At 39.6% G+C, this 20057-nt stretch overlaps 1 protein-coding gene across 2 annotated transcripts in view; it reads left to right on the forward strand.

Moving 5' to 3' along the window:
- The window catches only part of GRK3 (G protein-coupled receptor kinase 3), a 278817-nt gene that overhangs the window by 245940 nt on the left and 12820 nt on the right, over positions 1–20057 (forward strand). For both annotated transcript variants that reach the window (XM_088467892.1, XM_088467893.1), the window contains 2 exons: positions 5212–5319; positions 19048–19114. In XM_088467892.1, the coding sequence (XP_088324018.1) occupies positions 5212–5319; positions 19048–19114 (175 nt within the window). The remainder of the gene's footprint in view (positions 1–5211; positions 5320–19047; positions 19115–20057) is intronic.

Consider the following 20057-nt stretch of genomic DNA (forward strand, 5'->3'; position numbering starts at 1 on the left):
ATGTCCATTAGACTTGGCTTTGAGAACATCACTAGAGACAACATTCAAGGACAGATGGCCACGAACCACCAGTCAGCTCTTAATTTCATAATTGGTCCTCAGCACTGATGGCTCAGACCCTAGATAGCCAGCTATGTTGCCTTGCCAATAAACCAGCTGTGAGATTAGTATATGCGCTCACCAAACATTTGTGTAGTTATCCAGTGTATAAAAGATTGGATTTATTATTATTATTATCCTTTATTTATATGGCGCCACAAAGGTTCCGCAGCGCCTTACACAGTACATAAATGAGCACACAAGAAAAACAGTAATAGTAATTCAAAACAATGTAGGACAAGGACATGGTTTATACACATAGCTGCATAACACAAGCAGCAGGACATCAGCAACCTTATAAAGTGAAAACATTGTTTGGTCTCCTTGAGTCTGTGTAGACAACAATAATGTATTAACATAAATAAAGATGTGTGATTTAATCTGTATAAATGATTATACAAATGCATAGCCAAGATCAGTCAGTGTTAAGTAGTTAATTGTTCTCGGCAATTATTGAGTACTCTATAAAATAGCTCCCTGGTTACAGCAAAATTTAAGTATTAAACTACTACTAAGAAATCTAATTTCTACAAGACCGGTAAAACACCAATCACTGCTACCTTTAATAGTACTGATGAGTTATTACATGTGATTCATTAATGCAATTTTACAGGCTAGAGAATAATAGATGCACATGTGCAGGAATGTGAATCATGCATTTCATTGACGCTAGCACTAGGTGTGTGTGTGTGTATGTATGTATGTATGTATATGTATATATATATATATATATATATATATATAATGTGTGTGGCTTTGAGGTATTTTAAATAAAAAAAATTTCTATAGACATATATGTATAAAAAGTTCAATTAATATACGTTTTTGTACCTGGGGTTAGAGAATAGTCTTAGTTACTGCAATAGTTTATTCCTATATTTTAAAATCATCTAAGCGTATTTGAGGTTAGTCGGGGAATATAAATCCAGTTTAAATCAGTATTTACATTACAGCAGATTGCTCAAGTAGTTTGAAAAACTGGTCCCATAATATTTCTGAAAACATATTTCAAAATGTCCAAAAGAGTCCAATAGTACATTCGGTTCATCCCGCAGTGCCAGTTCTGCTTACCAAAAGTAAGGTAATCGGAATTGAACATAAAGTTGGAGGTTAAATTTATTTGCTTTTTATATGCTGCTTTTACATAAAACTGCTTTTAGTCAGCTCTATTTATAACCACATTTTAATTACACACAAGGCTGACCTTTAGCAATATATACTGTGTGTGTGTGTGCACGCGCGTGTGTATTTGCATTGCGCAAATATGTAAGAGATTACACCATGCAGTTTCTTCTAGATTTTTCTTTTTGGTCTTAGTTTTTTTTTTTAGTTAAATATGGACTTTTGTATATAAAATAGGAGCTCAGTTTCAAAACTCATTTAATAGGGATTGGTCATGTGAAAGGGATTTTTGAGCTATAAACTGATTCAGCTTTTTCCATGTGTTTAATAGTGGAATCAAGAGCCTGATGCTGAGTCACATGCTATGTCAATGTCGGACATAGTTGAGCGATTGAGCATTAGGTTTGCACCGTGCTTGCATCCCAATTGTGTTCGTACAGAGTCGCAGTTGCTATTTCAGACACATGTATGGAGTATAGCATATGGTGTGATGTGGCGCTCAGAACATCAAACATTAAAACATAATAGGCAGACAAAGCTCCTGTCCGTCCTGGGCACCCCAGCCGATAATCAATACGCAATAAGGGATTGCCACAGTGAGCTAGGCCACACTGGCCATCCAGAGGGATAGTTTGTAAACAGCTAATCGTGAGCCAAAGTGAGTCTTCCTTAACCGGACACAGAAGGCAATTTCAGCGCGGTGCTAGTGATGATCGGCACCTGTAATTCTCAACGCGTTTCTCTGTATTAAACGGCTTTCTCAAGAAGCAGATGCATTTTTGATACCCCTTATAGAGCTTTAACAAACCAGACTATTGTCATATATCCACATACCTAAAGCAATCAGATAATATATTTCGGTACTTCCTCATCTTTGCGGCCCCCTGCTGGAGGCGCTGGTTACGCTACTTACGTACCTTCAGTAGTCAGTGAAGACACGTAAGTAGCGTAAAGATCAGCCAGTGTCCAACATCATTCCCTACCATCCAAGTGGGCATGGAGGGGGGAATATATCCATGTAGCGAGTGAAGCAAGCCACCGTGCCCTCAGCGTGGCGAGCGAAGCGAGCCCACAAGGGGCCAAATGGTATTTCCTCATGTTTACGCTACTTCCATATCTTCACTGACTAGTGAGGATACATAAGTAGCGTAACCAGCGCCTCCAGCAGGGGGGCGCAAAGATGAGGAAGTACCTATATTTCTCTACTCGTTATGGAGGACTAACTAAAGGCTGATTATCCAAGCACCTGTGCTTCTAAGATTGATTTATTATTTGAGAACATTGCTACATCTATATACAAAGCATGCTACTTTTGTTATAGAAGTATCATATTGCAAGTTTATACTCCCTGGCTCGCTTTTAGATTAAGGATTGCAGTTACTCTATTATTCTGTGACTGTATGATATATATCTTTCATGTATGTATGTACTCTCAAGAGCTTTAAAATAGTTTCTAGAATCATGTTTTAATAAATGTATTGATTTATATATTGAATATCAGTATGTTTTAATGTTTTATGATCTGAGCGCCACAGCACACAATTGTTTTGCTATATTTCTTGTGTGTGAAGATTGGCATTCTCCACGTGTTGCTGCTGGAATAGTGCTTTAATTCACTACAGGTGACTCGGTAGGTGCTAGGTTATCTTTCATATTACATGCATGGAACAGTATATTGAAAATGTATTGAGAGATCCTGGGTGGTGACAGGGAGGTGGCTCCTCAGAAGCACGGAGATGGTCTGTCTTATGGGAGTCTTATGGGAGTGTCGCTGAACGGTTTGCGTACACAAGGCCTGATTCAGCAGCGGACACAATGCTGATATTTTCACATCAAGCTATCGTTCGCACAGATGATTTATCCGCAAAGTTAGTGACCGTTAGTCAGCGTTTGGGGGGAGGTAACAGGGTGGTAAGGCAAATGCAGGAGTGTCTGGCCGTTTAAACGCCATTTCATGGGCGTGCATAAAGTAGCCATTGCGATTGCATTTGCAGCATGAATGATCTCTGTGTGTTAGGAGAGCTGCGGTGAGTGCGGCTGGTCAGACTTGCCTTACATGCTGCGTGGCTGCCCGATGTGTGTTGATGTTACCGATGTTTACACAGGAGAGCGACATTGGACAGATATGAGAAGGCAGCAGTGGGCATCCCTATGCTCGGGCAAGCTTTGGAAGCTTTAGCATATTTTCGCAGCTGCGTTCCATGCGGAATCGCACCAGGCGGTAATTCGGCATCTATAGACGCTGAAAGTGGGAGTCTCAGTCCTTGTACATTTGGATGCAGGAAAGTACACCAGGGAAGGACCCTGTAGCATCATTAGCATAAAGTCACAGACAGGGACACAACTGTGTCTGACTCAGAATCAGGACCCAAGTCAGCAGGTCCTTAGATGAATGACTACCAATCCTCCTATTTAGAAGCAGAATTCTTCTTTTGGCCCTCTTTATAATCACCTCAGAGCTGCATTATATATAATGGGCAGATGTCTAGCTACAATTTCTGTACCAAACCATGGGCCTGATTCAGAGCCGCTCGCTATTTACGGTTGTTCGTTCTAAAACAAGGGGTGGCTATTCAAATGAACCGTTCGCTAATTGCGGTCTGTTCACGCCTCTAAGTCTGAACGAGCGAGCAAAACTTGCGGTTGTAATTTTGAAAAATACTCCCCCTGGCTGCTCGCATCCTACGTCATGTCCGCTATTTATTAGATTAATAGAGCACATCGAACAGCGTATGAACTGCTCGCTATTCTTGTGGCTAGTTTTTTCAACCGCTATTTTGCGAGCAGTTCGGGGTTAAAAAAAACCAAGTGACGTGGTCAATGACGCTGCTGTATTAATTATGCACTCCCTTAAAACGCCCGTTTTGACCTTTAAGCACGCCTGCGATCTAATTCCACCCCCCCGTTTTCAAGCACCTTCCCCTGTTACCACCCACATACGCCTCCTCCTGTCACTCAAAATAGCAGGCATTCGCTATGTAGCGAACAAACGATTTTTGGCCGCACTGACTGGTTCGCGCATGCGTATTACAATCCGTACGTATGCGCAGATGTGCGAACATCGGTCAGAACGAACGAGCGGCCGCTTACGAGCGGCTCTGAATCAGGCCCCATGTTCCTTTAGACCACGAGTATTCCACATGCAGCCCTCTAGCAGCTGTGGGACTACACCCCCCAGCCTGCCTTCTCACAGTTTTGCTCTTACGGCATGAAAAGCTGTGGCAGCCTGGGCATGCTGGGATGTGTAGTTCCACTGCAGCTGGAGGGCCATATGTTGAATACCCCTGCTTTAGACTGTTTCTATTTTTGAGAGTTCAGACACTCTCTTGGCTTTGTGCATTGAATAGAATATTTAGGTTATTGATAAGGGGTACATTTATTAAGTGGTGGATTTTATCTAAAAATTAAAAACAGCTGTAATTTTAAAAGAATAACATGTCATGTATTGCTTTTAATATCGTTGCCGTTTTAAATTTCTTGCTTAAACACACCAATAAGCCTGCCTGTAGCATAAGGGCCTCTGGGAATGATGTGTTGTATAATACAACTATAAATATTATGAAGGTGTTCTCACCTGTTATTTGGCAGGGTCAGTCTGCTGTGTGAGCATGTTTGGGCACGTTCATGCCATTAGAAAAATAACAATAAACATACCAGAGATGTTGTAACTGTGTCATATGTTTCCATACATTATATACAGAAGTTTTATCCTACCGTGTGTTTTATTGAGGTGAGAAATGAGTAGGCCATCTTTCATCTGTTTTAAACATTAACCTATTGTCATAGGTATGTTTGCCTGAATGTTGTTTACTTGTAAATTAAGTTTTTTTTTTTTTTTTTTTAATTAAGTTCTGAAAGTGAGGAGAACGTGATCCCACTAGCATAATAATGAATAACAATTGCTTGATACACTACATACATTACACACATACACCAGTGCAATCTGCACAATTGCTTGTGTTTAATATTTTTATTTCCCTGAAATTGCAGAGGAACACACGGGTACATGGCTCCGGAGGTGCTGCAGAAGGGCACTGCATATGATAGCAGTGCTGACTGGTTTTCTCTAGGATGCATGCTCTTCAAACTTCTGAGAGGGTAAGAAATATTTATGCCTTGTGCCAATCTAATGCATACAGTCATTTCTTGCCTTAACACTATCACTGGTTCCAAGAATATTCTATGCGTTTCATCTCACAACATGGCTGCCTTCAGTGTATTGGGTAGGGAGCAGGTCACTTTAAATTTCTATTTCCTCCAGAAAGAAATGTAAATTAGTCTTCATTCTAGCATCCTGCACCTGTCACAACCCGTGCAGTTCCTCTATCCTGCCTGAGGTGTCGTTCTCCACTCTGGTGCTTCTAGCACACCCAGCTGATTCAACAAACTGCTGAAATACAGTAGTTTGTGTGCTAGAAGCACCAGAGCATAGAGTGACATCCCAAGCAGGAAAGAGGAACTGCACAGGTTTTAACAGGTGCAGGGTGCTAGAATGAACACTATAAATGAGTAACAATGATCAGCAGAATATTCATACAGGATGGTCTCATTGTACAAAATGGTTTCAAAGGATTATGACTAAATCGTGACACACTCTGCACCCCCATTACATGACAACATGAGCAAGAAAGAAATTTTAGTTTGGGAAATGATGGTTGAACACATTGTGCTGTATTAGCTGGTTCTCTTTTATAAGAAATCATTGGCAAAATAAAAATGAATGTTTTAGTGTAACCCTTGTAACATAGCCGTACAGCAGTTTGGAACATACTTTTTTGGATTTAAAAATAAAAAACACTGTGTTTTTATCACTTTATGGAAAATCTATATCTTTATTTTACTTTCAATTAAGTCAGTACTTCAGCTCGCAGACACAAGAGTAACCTGACAAGCTGCAACTAAAATGCTCATTTTAATAAACATGGCCAGAAATGTGCCTTTACAGCTCTGAAACACAAGAGACGGTAATAGCAAAATGCCTTTCCAACCATAAATTGCATTGGAGCTGAGCGTTTCATTGGTAGTCAGCTGTCATGTAAAAGGGCCTGTCAGCACATTACAGGAACCAGCGCTCCATAGCACTCAGACAAAATCTCCCTACTTGGAAATATATTGTCTTGGAAAAATAATAGCTGCCTGGGTTAAAATTTGTACGCTAAATTCATTTGGAAAGAATAGCTCTGTTATATATCAATATAAACATAATTATGTTGTAGAAAATTACATTGCATGTTCATCTGCAACAAGGTATAAAACATAATATGGAACAAAGCACATCATGCATAAGGTGTATCTCTAGTGTGATATAATGCAAGATGAAGAATGTAGAAGAGAGGAGATTTTACCATTTATGTCTTGAGTGGATTGAATTTCTAATGCTTGTTGATGTGGACATGTTCTGCTATATACTCTTTGCAGGGCATAATGTACAAAGTCATTTGGTTCATAAAAAAATCCAGGCACTTTTAACTTGATGACCAAAAGCATATACGTTTTCTATTTACTTTTGTAATCTCAAAGACTCCCGGTCAAATTTACATTTAGGCTAGAAGTTAGCAATACTTTCTAGTTTTTTTTCGTACTCCATTATTCATGATACACTGTGTTTGTCTTCTCTCCTTTATTTGTGTGTATGTTTTTAATCCTTTAGAATAAAGAGATAATATGGGCCTGTGGTCCAATTCTAAATACACTCATGTTCGTTTTCATGTGCATACTGTACAGCAGTGGTGTCAAACTCGGGCCCCTCCAGCTGCAGTGGAACTACACATCCCAGTATGCACTGCCACAGTTTTACTATTAGGGTATGCTAAAACTGTGGCAGGGCATCCTGGGATATGTAGTCCCACAGCACCTGGAGGGCCGGAGTTTGACACCACTGATGTACAGGGTGTAGTAGGTACAGCGGCAGCCCGGCAAGGGTAAAAATCCTGATCGTCAAAAGGTAAGTATCGTTAACCTAATTCTACACCCTAACCCTCCCTTAGGGGTGCCTAACCCTAACCTCGCCCCCCAAGTGCCTAACCCTAACCTTCCCCCCAGTGCCTAACCCTAACCCTCACTTCCCCTAGCCTAAACCTAACCCTCCCGGGGGAGTGCATAACCCTAAGTCCCTCGGGAGCCCTAAAGCCTAACCCTCCCCCCGTGCAGCTGTTCGCGCCTGGCTTACCTTCATTTGGTATGCCGGACGTCGGTCTTCCGGCGTATGGATAATGACAGGCGTCGAGTTTTCGAAGCCTGTCATTAGTACCACTCCGGGATTAGAGAGCCGGCAGTCGGTATTTAGACCGTCGGCTTGCTGACCACATCCTGCTGTACAGCATAGTGATCTGCTATTTGCATGCTGAAAGCTGTGTGCTTTGTGTAGGATGTATGCCCATTCCATAAAGAGTAATTTACTGGAAAAGAATGGACTGTATACGGTATACAGTTCTTATATAAAAATGTATATAGGTGTTGATTAAAAATGCCAATGTATTTGGGAGCCAGGGCTCACATGACCTTTGGCCAGGACAGCTTAATACATATCTCTGCACTTGAAGAATTTAATCTTTAAGCTCTTCTTTCAAGAGGTTACCCTGTTTGTCTGCTCTGCTTTAATAGAAATAGTTTGAATGAGCATGTTTTGATAAAAGAATGCACTGGCCTGTAATCTTACTTTTTCTGGAGTTAAACATTATACCTTTAGTTTGAACAGAACTGCTTTCTGAGTCCACCAGAAGGAATGTTATGATCTGGAGAGTCCTAATCCTTTGGATTATACATTTTACTTCTACATGTCTTTAGAACATTTTGCATGTTCTTCTATTTTTGTTCGACTATGATTGAAAATGTAGAGTTTGGACAACATCAATGGAAAAGATAGGCAAGATTTTAACCAATTACTGTTTACTGATAGTGGCCCTTTCCCTTGTTAGGAGGATTGAATCGGTAGTACTGGAATCCTGCTGGCAGTAACAAAATTATTAAAGTGGAACTAGAGACTAAGGGGGAGATTCAATTAGCCCCGATATCGTGATTAGGCTCCCTTTTCCCCCTGATACCTGTATAATGTCCGTTAAATGAATGTGTTCAGGCGTTAACACACTGAATTCCTGAAAAGTTTGCTGACTTCTTTGTTAACTCTCTGGTAATCATGAAACCCGAAAAGGAATTGCCGTCAAGTGGGGCTAATTGAATAGCTCACGGCAATCAATTAACCTGCGGTAAATTATTGCTGCTAATTGAATTTCCCCCTAAATTGATAATGCAGTAAGTTAATAGTCAGGGCTAATTGATTTCACTTACCTTTTGCCAAATGCCACTTTGTTGTTGACATTTTTGTTTGTTTTTCCACGTCTCAAGATGTAGTCACTGTCAGTTGTTCCTTTGGTCAGTCTCTGTGCTAAAATACAGCAACAATGTAAGGCTGCGTACTCCCAGGTGTAGAAAACAATGATTGTTTAGCCATGTGTATTCTGGCCTTGCTTTAGAGGAGCTTTGACGTACTTCAATAATGCATCTCAAAGCACATGTACTTTACATAGGGGTCAATTTCTACGGCTTGGATGGAGATAATGTCCCAACCAGTCAGCTCCTAACTATCATTTTTCAAACACAGCCTGTGACACGGCAGATAGGAGCTGATTGGTTGGGACTTTTTCTCCGTTCACTTTATCTGCATCCAAGGCTTAGTAAATAGATCCCATAGTGCTTTCACAGACCTTCCTATTCAACCGTACCACTCCATTATATTTTGTGGGTGTTAAATCTGCTCCAGGCACCATCCAATGCCAAGGAACGGTTACTACACTTTGTTGACACGTGTTGAATGCCTGATATCAATACCCTTGTGTACAAGTCCTTACAAACTATTGTTTTGGGCATGCTTAGATCTCTCTGAGCTATTGCCCCATACCTCTGAGTACATTGAAGCATCTCTGTTACTGAAAAACTAATTCTGCTTTGTGATGTGATGCCAAAAGAAAGGAACCTTAGGATTAACACCAAAAAATGGCAACTCATTAGAGAACTTGTACCCAAGCAGCTGGAGAAGGTGGCCCACTGGAGGAATGCGGCAGAGCTGAGAACGGGTGTGAAACGCCAGAGACATGGGGTATATTCAATTGTGGGCGGGATATTTGACAAACCCTGCGACACTGTGTTTTTCACACAGCCGCTGGGTTTTGCTATTCAGTAATGTGCCTGAAAATGGGACGTGGTGATTTCTATAGAAACCACAGTTTCTTTTTTCTCGCAGCTCTCAGAGCAAGTCTGATTTTTCCTAAAATCGTAATTTTAGGAAAAATACAGTGGGAACTTGCTCTGGGACCCTGGCAGCACCCCCCTGAGGACTAATTAAGCAATTGGAAGTTTCCAATTAGATAAATTAGTCCTTAATTACTCACCTTCCGAAGCAGCATCTTCTGCATCCAGCATCGGGACTCGGTCTCCTGCAGCAGGGTGAGTATGTCAGTGTGTCTGAGTGTTTAAGTGTGTACAAGTGTGTGTGTGTGACCCTCCCGTTTATCCCCCCCCCTCCCTGTAACAGGCACTGGGAGAACTACATCTCCCAGCAGCCTTTGCTTCTCACACCAGCCCCCGACGCCTCCCAGCACCCGCCCCCCAATGACAAGATGGAAGGGAGGCCATCGGGAGCCGCGGAGACCCCAGGCAGGTAAGTGTTTTTTGTTTTTTTTTTTTAGAATGCGCTGGGTTTTCAGCTCTGAAAACCCCGCAAAAACAACTTTTTTAAAATTGGATACCCCGGGTATCTGGAGTTGCAGGGCTGGAGCAGGGCCTGCACGTTGTTATGGCTTATAGTCTGCCGCTTTTCCCGCCTTACTAGCACAGTCCGCTATCACATTGTTGGAAGCAGCCTCAACATTGGATGACAATTTCTGGATTTGCCTTTGGAATTGGTGAAATTTTCTGCGTGTTTCAAGTCTGTCTCTGATATATTTGTATTGTATAAATTTTGTAATCTCTCTTCAGAATTCTCAAATAAACCCTAAATAGTACATTAGAAGAAGCTTACATCTGTATAATTTATGCTTTTTAGTCAGGACATAAAGCACGCTAGTGACCTCTTTATTTTGTAATGAATTAAAATTTCCACATAGTACGATAGAAATAAAATATCAGATGTATTTTCATATGCATATAAGTTACTCTGTACAAAAATATGCGTTAATAGACATTTCTCTACAGCACCCTAGGTGGTACATACATAAATAATTCATGTATGATATAATTATAGTAATCCATGATTTTTTAGCTTAATATAGGTATTTAAATTATGAATGTAATTAAAATAATTCTAGGGTTAAAAGATTGACCATTTATTTATGACATATGAATTGTAAATGATGCATTCCTGTATTGGGTAGCGTGCATACGTTCTGTATACTAACACAGGGATGGCTACTAATTACCCTGTCCTCTTTGAGGGGCTCGGCAGGGGTCCGGACTAGCTGCATTCCGCCGCAGTGCATAGTATTTTCGATTTCTTTTTTTCCTGAAGCAGGTTTGGCCATGCCTCCTAGATGTGGTCACGCCCCCTTGAGTACCCAGGACGGCTGTTTCAATGGCCCTTCGTTTACAGGTTTTACTATGCTGGTATATGCAATATAAATGCAATATTACTGTATATTTCATTTGTCTGGATTTATGTAACAAATCTCGCAACCATCTAATCAGATTGCTTATATAATTGACACTGACTTACTGCATATAGCAATGTATCTGGTATAGTTGGAAGATCAGAAGGAGGAATTCCTGTTTGTGAAAGAGAAGACTACTCACATTAACAGGAAAAACAATATGGTGACCCTTACACTTTAAAAATTTGATTCACGTAGACCTTATGAAATTCCTAGACCCAGGATGCATTAAACAATACATACATCATATATATATTACCAGCTACTTTTATAGCACAAACACATTCCACAACTCTATACAGAGAATATTTGCTCACTCACATCAGTCCCTGCCACAGTGAAGCTTACAATCTATATTCCCTACCGCATGCTCATACACACTAGGGTTAACTCTTTGTTGGGAGCCATTTAACTTACCAGTATATTTTGGAGTGTGGGAGGAAACCGGAGTTCCCTGAGGACATCCAAGCAAGCACGGACAGAATATACAAACTCAAAAACAATTAAGGCCATGGTGGGAATCAAACCCAAGACTTCAGTGCTATGAGACAGTAATGTTAACCATGCTAATTTCAAATTTCATTAGGCTACTATAATTACACTCAAAGCAGAACACACATTAAGGGGTCTGTGTACCAATAATCGTGGCACTGCTGCCATTATTATGCATCCATCTCACTGGGAATATTTTCATTTTTAACAAAAATATCCCTGCTATGTACCAAGGGGAACTCGCAGGGACAGCGGTTGCGGTAACCGCTATCCCTGCGAGTTATATCCCTGTCATTTAGGAGAAGTCTTTCACAGAAGTTAAAGACTTCTCCTGTGGAAGCTGACACTGCACATGCGCACAGTGTCAGCTTCCGGAGCCGGACGGGCTGTGTGGGGGAGAGATCGAAAGATCTCTCTCCTGCATCTGGAACCCCCATAGGCTTACAGTAGTTTACACCATCTGAAGACTTATTAACTACCAGGACTAAACTCAGAAAAACGTTGCTTTTTGAAGTTTAGGACATAAGGGTCAGATCGTAGTCCCCATTGACAATAATGGGGACTGAGAACTGAAGTGCTAATTAGCACTTTGCCAGAGATTTATGTGAAATCTCCTGCATTGTGCTATTTATTAGTATATAGCAACAATTCATAAAATTATGCAGAAACTGCAGTGTCTGCATAATTTTATTTCATAATCAGCTTGATACATAGGCCCCTAAATAATTTCCAAGTTCACCTGCAGGGCTGTCTTTCACTGATGATGAAAAGTGTAACCCTCATTTATGCTTATGCCTGTTATTTTTTTTCTTTGGAAAATACGTTATGCTCTTGGACTGTTTGTAAGAAGATTTGTAATATTATCATTGAAGTTATAGGATGGACTGGACTTGATGAGCATCACCTGTACCGTCCTTTATTGTATTTTACGTGTGTACAAAACTGATGGTCGCCATTTTTCTTTTTGAGTTGTAATGACAATTGTATTAGACTAAATACCCAGATAGTTCATAGACTTGTTATCATGTTTTCACAAAATGCCAGCTTGGTTTGCATTACTGTACCTACTGTAATCTGTGAAAAGTAAAACAAACGTTCATTCCTTTTAACTAATCTTCTAAATTAAATCACCTTTTATAGCATGCTGTCCAGTACAGGAGTTAAAGGTTTATGTTTTAATGTAATTGTGAAATATAGTTTATACAACATTTACAAAATTGAGCCCATTCTTGCATCGGTTGTGATATATTTTGTTGACATGTCAACATTAATCATATCAGCACTGATTAAATGTTGACATGATTAAAATGTCAACAAAACGTCGCAGGTCAGCTAGTGAAGACTTACATTTTTCTGCGGCTCCAGCGGTGTCTTCCGGGTTTGGTGGTCAGGTGATGATGACTTCTGCAGATCCTATACGGCCGGTGAGCAGGGGCAGAACTATGGGAGATAATGGAGGCACTTGCCGCCGGGCTCCAGCTCTGAAGGGGCACCTCCTCCATTGTCCACAATATATTCACCCCACTTAGGGCTGTAACTATGTACCTGGAGTGTACCGTCACGGCTGCTCAATACATGGCACTCCTTCCTGGCATAGATAGATAGATAGATAGATAGATAGATATGCACCATATTTATTTTCTTTTTTTAACTTGCCTCCGGGTGCCTGAGATGAACTTACGCCACTGCCGGTGAGTATTACTAACCCTAACCGTTCCCCTAGTGGCCTAATCCTAACCTCCTCATTTGTATCTTAACCCTAACTCTCTCTTTAGTGCCTAACCCTATCCCTCCCGTGACCTAACCCTATCCCTCCGTTGCCGATCCGTGTAGAATGTCAATATGTGAACATGCAAACATTATGCGTGTGCTGACATGTTCAGTATTAACTTTTTAACATTGTTGACCTCATAACTGTCGACATTGTGATGTCCACCTTGTAAAAGTCGATATTATGACTACATCTTCTTGCACCCACTAAACACAACACAGTCTCTTTATTAAATAGGCTATTCCAGCAATATTGTTAATTCCCATCAGGTGGAGACAGCTGCTTGTTTGCTTTAACACAGCTTTCCACCTGAATTGTATGAACATATAATTGCCACAATAACCTCAGACAGCAACTGAGCAAATGCATTGCCGTTCACAGCTGAGCAGCCACAGGGAGTGTGTCCAAAAGGGCAGAACTTCCTCGCAGCAGTTGGCTGTGCTAGTCATTTATTTATTTTATTGGGTTTTCCATATCTTCTGCAAACTATTGCATAGAGAATGACTAACTAAATAAGATATAGACAGATTTCTTGACAGATTGCAGTATTATTGATAGTGAAATTGATAACTAAGATCCAATTAGCTTGTTGAAAGGACAAGAGTAGATTAAAAAAAACAAACACACAAACTGCTCTGTTGAAGCCTATATCAGAAAGTATGATGAAAATCACAGAAGGACATAGATGTCAAGAGTGTGTATCATTCCATTAAAATATCTTAACATTACAACTGATTAATGATCCATCATCCCCACTTACCATTTGATACAATCTCTGCCTCTCATACTTTCTAGGCATGTGCACACACTTTGATGTTCATGAGCCTCTTATGTTAAAATATTTTAATTAGTAGATCAAACATCTTGGTTATTTTGTTTAATTTTCATTAAAAAGTAACATTAATATAGGGCAGGGGATCCTCAAGGCACTATAACAGTCCAGGTTTTAAGGATAGCCATACTTGAGCACAGCTGTGTTAATTAGTACTATAGTTATTTTGATTTAACCATCTGTGCTCATACATGGATATCACTAAAACCTGGACTGTTATTGTACCTTGAGGACTGAGTTTGGGAAACACTTATTTAGGGCCTTATTTATCAGATTAGTCAGCAATCCTGCAGTACCTTACGCTTTGTATCTCAGCTACTTGCAGCAATACATATTTAGATACTGCTGCTATTTATCTATTTGTACCTGCCTGGTAAGCAGTGTCAGTTTTGCACTGAATTACACCTCCTGTTATCATTAGGCTGCCATTGAAAGGTGAGCGTAAAATGTGAATGGTGGCTGTTTTTGGCAAAAGCACATTATTGTTTAAGCCTGCGGGGATCCATTCTGGTCCCCATTGCCGTGTCTAGCTAACTCCATCTCAGGATAGAATTGGCTCTATCCTGATTCTGCTGTCCTTATAGAGGTCTATTGGGATGGCGGTAAATAGGTGTTAAAGCTCACATCATCTCTTTCTCCGACATTAACAATTTGAAAATGGAACTAAGCAGTAACGGAGCCTGGCTACGTCAATTTCGCTCAAGAATTATCTCTTCATTGTTGTTAAATAAAGTCCATTACCTTGATGGCATACATTCAGCATATTTTAATATTTGTTTTAATTAGCTCTGAGTTCTTTGACATACTGTATGTAGTCTGGCATCATGACACACAGATTTATTATAACACTGGTTGAGGAATCAATTAATTACTTTCCTCTAGGACCCCTAAAACAAAAAACAACTGTTTTCCCAAAGAAAAAAATTATAAATTACAAGATTGTTTTATTATTTATTATTATTGTTTATCTGACGCCACAAAGCTTCCGCACCTAGGAGAATAGGACCCCAGGGTAGACAGTGAGCAATGGGATAGAGGGTTAGGATGAGAGATTGATGGCTTTGATGCCTGATTTTATTGGATTAGATTCTTTGGAATAGAAGTATAGTCTGAGTTTTTCTTTACACTTTTTTTAGTGAAATATTTATAATGCAAAAGATAAATTGGGGAGGGGGAAAAGGGTACAGAAAGAGCAATGGGGGGGAAAAGATAGGAGAACAGTGGACAAGACAAAATAATCATGGCAATACTTGTCACCATAATCCAAGGTGGGGGGAGGGTTTCAGACTGAAATCGGTGAGCATCAAATGTAGGGAGGCCAATCTCTGGATCGATATCGGTGGGATCCCTGGATTTTGGCCAAAAAACATCCGGATTTTGGGGGAGGCGTATCCTGGGATTGAAATAATTAGTTGGGGTTGGCGTCCCTAATCAAATGATTAGACCTGCTCTAAATCCATGAGAAAATTAAGAAGAAAAAGCTCCATAGTGATCCATCCAGGGGGTCCTTATTATGGAAGATTTATGCAGTGTTAAAGACTATACAGGATTCTATTAAATATCCACACCTTCTCTACAATAGAGTCAATTGTAGGGGGGAGCTGGATGCTACCAAGATAATCAGATTTGGCAGCATTTTCCATTAAACACTGGGTATGTTTGGGGGTGTCAGGAAAGGGCTGCAGAAGGAAAGAGTAAGAAGGTCTGTTAGGGAAGCAAGAAGAGGTGACTACTTTGGACTTAATACGGCTCCAGGTCTCAGACTGAAGGGTCTCACACGCATCTTTTTCCCAGGCCAGTTCATATGAATCTTTTTTTTGTTTTAGGAGCATGAGTGGCGAACAAGAGATGGTAGATGGAGGACGTCCTTTAGAGAGGGATCTATACAAGTAAAAGGATTCCAGGGCCCAAATAATCTGTAGAATTCCACAATAGGAATCGAGTATTTCTCTTGCTAAAGTGTGGAAGCAATAAGGAAGGGGAGACCTCAACAAATCCATAGTGAGAACTGAGCAAGAACTGAAGGGTCAGAAATTAGGTTGATTTCTGGCTTTGTCTGTTCCCATATTCTGAGCGAGAAGGTTACTGTAAGGACTTTTTTGGAACACTGGGCCCCAGAGTATGGGGGCCTGCTATATGGGGGGATCCACAGGGCAATGAAGATATAATTTGTGGAATCAGCAGAGACCCAAAGTCTAGCATTAGGTGTGGTCTGAGGTTTCTATTTCCTAATGAAGCTCTGTCAGTCAGTGGCTAAAAGACTTAATTTCTTAATTCATTGTCAGTCAATAGGCACAGTGTGCGCTGTATCTAATGACCGTTTTCTGCAACGCTGCTGTTTATATTTTGAGGGGCTGGGAAGTTGTGTTTACAAATGTATGCATCGAGTCATATTTAGGGCCGGATTTAATTAACCTCGAAAAGTTTTTGCAGGTGCGAACTTTTCGCACAAAAATTAGTTTCATGCAATCCTATTGCCGAAGTTTTCACATGTGCGAATTCTCCATAGACAAAAAACGGCAAAACTGTTTTCACCATCTCAGAGCAGGTGAAAAGTTGTGCAAAATCCCTATTTTTTTGTTTAAAAATGTGGGGACTTGGTTCAGAACCCCTTAGATATTCCTCCTAATGACAAATTGGGCAAAAATATATTTTTTAATTGCTTAATTTGGCCAATAATGACGTAAATTTTGGGGTGAAAAAATTATAAGTAGTGGAAAATAGGATTAAAGTAGTGGGTCAGGTATTTGGGGGGGCTGTATGGATGGGACATGTGTTTTAAACATTGCTGCACCTGGTGTATTTTAAAAAAAATTTAAAATGTGCATTTTTTGACTCAAATATATACTTACCCCAAATTTAACTGCAGCAATTACTTTCTCCCAAAAAAATTGCTTTTTATCATTTTTCCACACTTATGCATATAACAGCCATTTGACACAATTTAAGAACCCTAAATACTTTTATTAGGGCCATTAATCCACTTCTAAAATGATTACCTACATCAATTACCTATTTTAAGGGGTACAGTCAGATTTCCAAAATTTACCAGTTCTTTTCGTTGGTTACTGCAAGAACAGTTTTCGTGCGAATGCGTTTTTGCATATTTTGTAATTGGATAGTTCGAAAAACGGCAGTGTGCATTGACAAAAGATACATAAAATTTTGCATCAAAACACGCAAATTGTCCAAAAACTTGTCCAATTTTAAGTTTTCGCTTTTTTCGCGACAACAGTATTTGAATTCTCCCCTTAGAATTGTTGTGGTGATGTGAGATTTTTAATTTAATCCTTTTTGGTATATTCAGGTAATTTCCAACAGTGGGCTTTTAATCACTTTGAGTGCTAATTATTTATTTTGTATTACCTGTTTTATTTATTTTTTATTTTCTTTGTTGTATCTTATGTATTATTTTACTGGTTTGATTCTCCAATTATTGTTATAAGGCCTTTTCCTTTTTTCTCGCTATATATTTTTTTATATTTCATAAAATACATATGTGTGTTAATAAATGTGTATATTTTCTCAGTATGGCAAAAGCAACTTAATAATTTTAAATTAATTGTATTTTTGAATATGAAACCTACTTGTACAGGTAAATTCTGAACAGTTGCTCTTACGAGTTGTACCTTTTATGATGGGGAAGTATTCCTCCTTTCTCCCTTGCTGCAACGTCTGTATCATTTTCATACCGTGGAGACAGCCATTTTGCGAGGTGAACACATATATACTGCCTTTCGTACCCATAGGAGCTAGTAATATTTCTGAGGCTTGAAACACAGAACATTCAACTGCATTTTGCAAATCAAATAAAGCAGAAAATATCAAGCATAATTTTGAAACCATACTGTTCCCACTTGCCATTACATAATAAATGCTTGAATAATTAGTGTTTTAGTTTGCTCTTGATACGAGCATAACCCTACAATGCTGGGAGACGTGATTGAGAAATGTTTCCACTTAAGTTTATTTTCTTCAATTGTGACAGTTCTCCTGGGATCAGCTTTTCTTTGAATGTGTCCATTTTGTTGAAAGAAATTGAATTGGTTTTCACCAATTTACTGACCTTGCTTGATGTCCTTCATAGTAAAATACAGTTGAAAGTCTAGACTGCCATCTAGTGTAGAAAACGGATAATGTTTTCAAGAAGTGAGAAAATATTTTCTGTGCATCATAATAACTATAAATAAAACTTTAAGTTGGATAGTGATACATGGGGGTAGCACAGCTCTGTCTCCCATGGTATTATTTTTGCTCATGTTAAAGAGTCACAAGAATGTTTTAGCTTAATCGTCTATATGTCACCTTATATTTCCAAATTTAGGTCCCAAAGGTTGCTTCATTGATTTAGTTTTCTCAGTACTGTAATTTCTTATTGTTACATATACAGTAGTCCGCTTTCCCTGGTCATTTCCCTTTTAAGTAGGCCCATTTTACTTTGCATTCAGCCTAATATATGCTGTATAATAATTTGGTCTTTATGATTTTGCCTAATATATCCCAATAAAATTATTTTGGCATAATCAGATGGAATTTCTTTAATTTTGAGGCCTTAAATTTTGTACCATTAAACAATGATGATAAATACATGATTCATTAAGTGATTGCAGTAACATATAATGTATAATATCATGTTTTTCTAATACATTCTGGCCTCAAGTTTACATGTTACTATGGCACCTTCTGTGAGTAGCCTGTAAATAAGTTGGTTTGATTTAAATTCCTCCACACCCTCACCTGTAGCTTACTTCTTGCAGCTACAACCCCATCTGCCACCTCACTCGATGCCCCCACCTTGCCACCTGCCTGTCGCCTAACAAGCCTTCCTTCCTACAGAATGTGCTATATATTGTTAATGACGATGGCTCCAATAGTGTCTGTAGGGGTCACAAGTTATTTTGGAAAATGTTAATTTTTTTTTTTTTTTTTACATTTATTTTTTTGCTGTTTTTGTTTGATTGTCAAATGACATTGCAAGCAAATGAGACTGCCATCAATTGTCTCGCGGTGTGGTAAATCTAAGTATACTGAACAGACAGTTACAGAACATCATTTTTCCCATACCAAATATTTATTTTCTTTCTTTACAGACACAGCCCGTTCAGGCAGCATAAAACCAAAGATAAACATGAGATTGACCGGATGACACTCACCATGGTAAGATTTTACTAGGACTCACAACAGGAAAATTAACCATGTTTATTCTAAATATATGTAGAGATGTGTCTCTAGTCGTAGCAAATAGTCCCTTTCGGCTTGCCACCGACTCGGCCGCACCGAGCATCTTTTTCAAAATGTGTTGTTTTGGCATAAATAAAAAACTGGGAGTGACAACAGTACATTGCTAGCTTGCACTGATCAATTAGATGTGCTCCTTTTATATATCTGTGTGCAACTGAGTCTGAATCTGCATATGATGTGATACAATGTGGCAACCGCTGCTTTTTCTCAAGCCAAGTTCCATTCATCTGTGACATTTTGGACGTGTTTAGTACTAATTCCTGTGCAGTTAAAGCCACAGCCTGGTGTCTCTAGTACACCTTGGGATCAATCCGATTACCCGTGAAGCGGTCGAGTTGCCACTGCAATGCAGGGACGGCCCGAGACACAATTTTTTAGGTAAGCAAATATTTTTTTTGGCGCCCCAAGGGTTAATGATGCATGAGCCAAATGCATGCGCCCAGAAAAAAATAAAGGGGAGTCGTCTAGTGGGAAACCTATTTCACCCCCACCCCACATAATAATACACAGCACACCCCTGAAATAACAATATACCACAACACCACATAATACACCCCCACTCCACAGAGCACATTAACACCCCCCCACCCCACATAATAATACACCCCACACCTCTCAAATAATATTAACCCCCATTCCACATGATACATCCCCACTAAACATAACAATACTCCTCAAATTACATTAATAAACCACCACCCAACATAAAACACCCACCACTACACATAATACACCCCACACATCTCAAATAACAATAATATACGCAGACCACAACGCATAATACACCCCCACCCCTCAGATAACATTAATATACCCACCACCCCACATAATACACCTCAACTCCACATAATACACATCA

This window comes from Taudactylus pleione, unplaced genomic scaffold, assembly GCF_031769625.1.
Source record: "Taudactylus pleione unplaced genomic scaffold, aTauple2 ptg000078l, whole genome shotgun sequence".
NCBI classification, from domain to species: domain Eukaryota; kingdom Metazoa; phylum Chordata; class Amphibia; order Anura; family Myobatrachidae; genus Taudactylus; species Taudactylus pleione.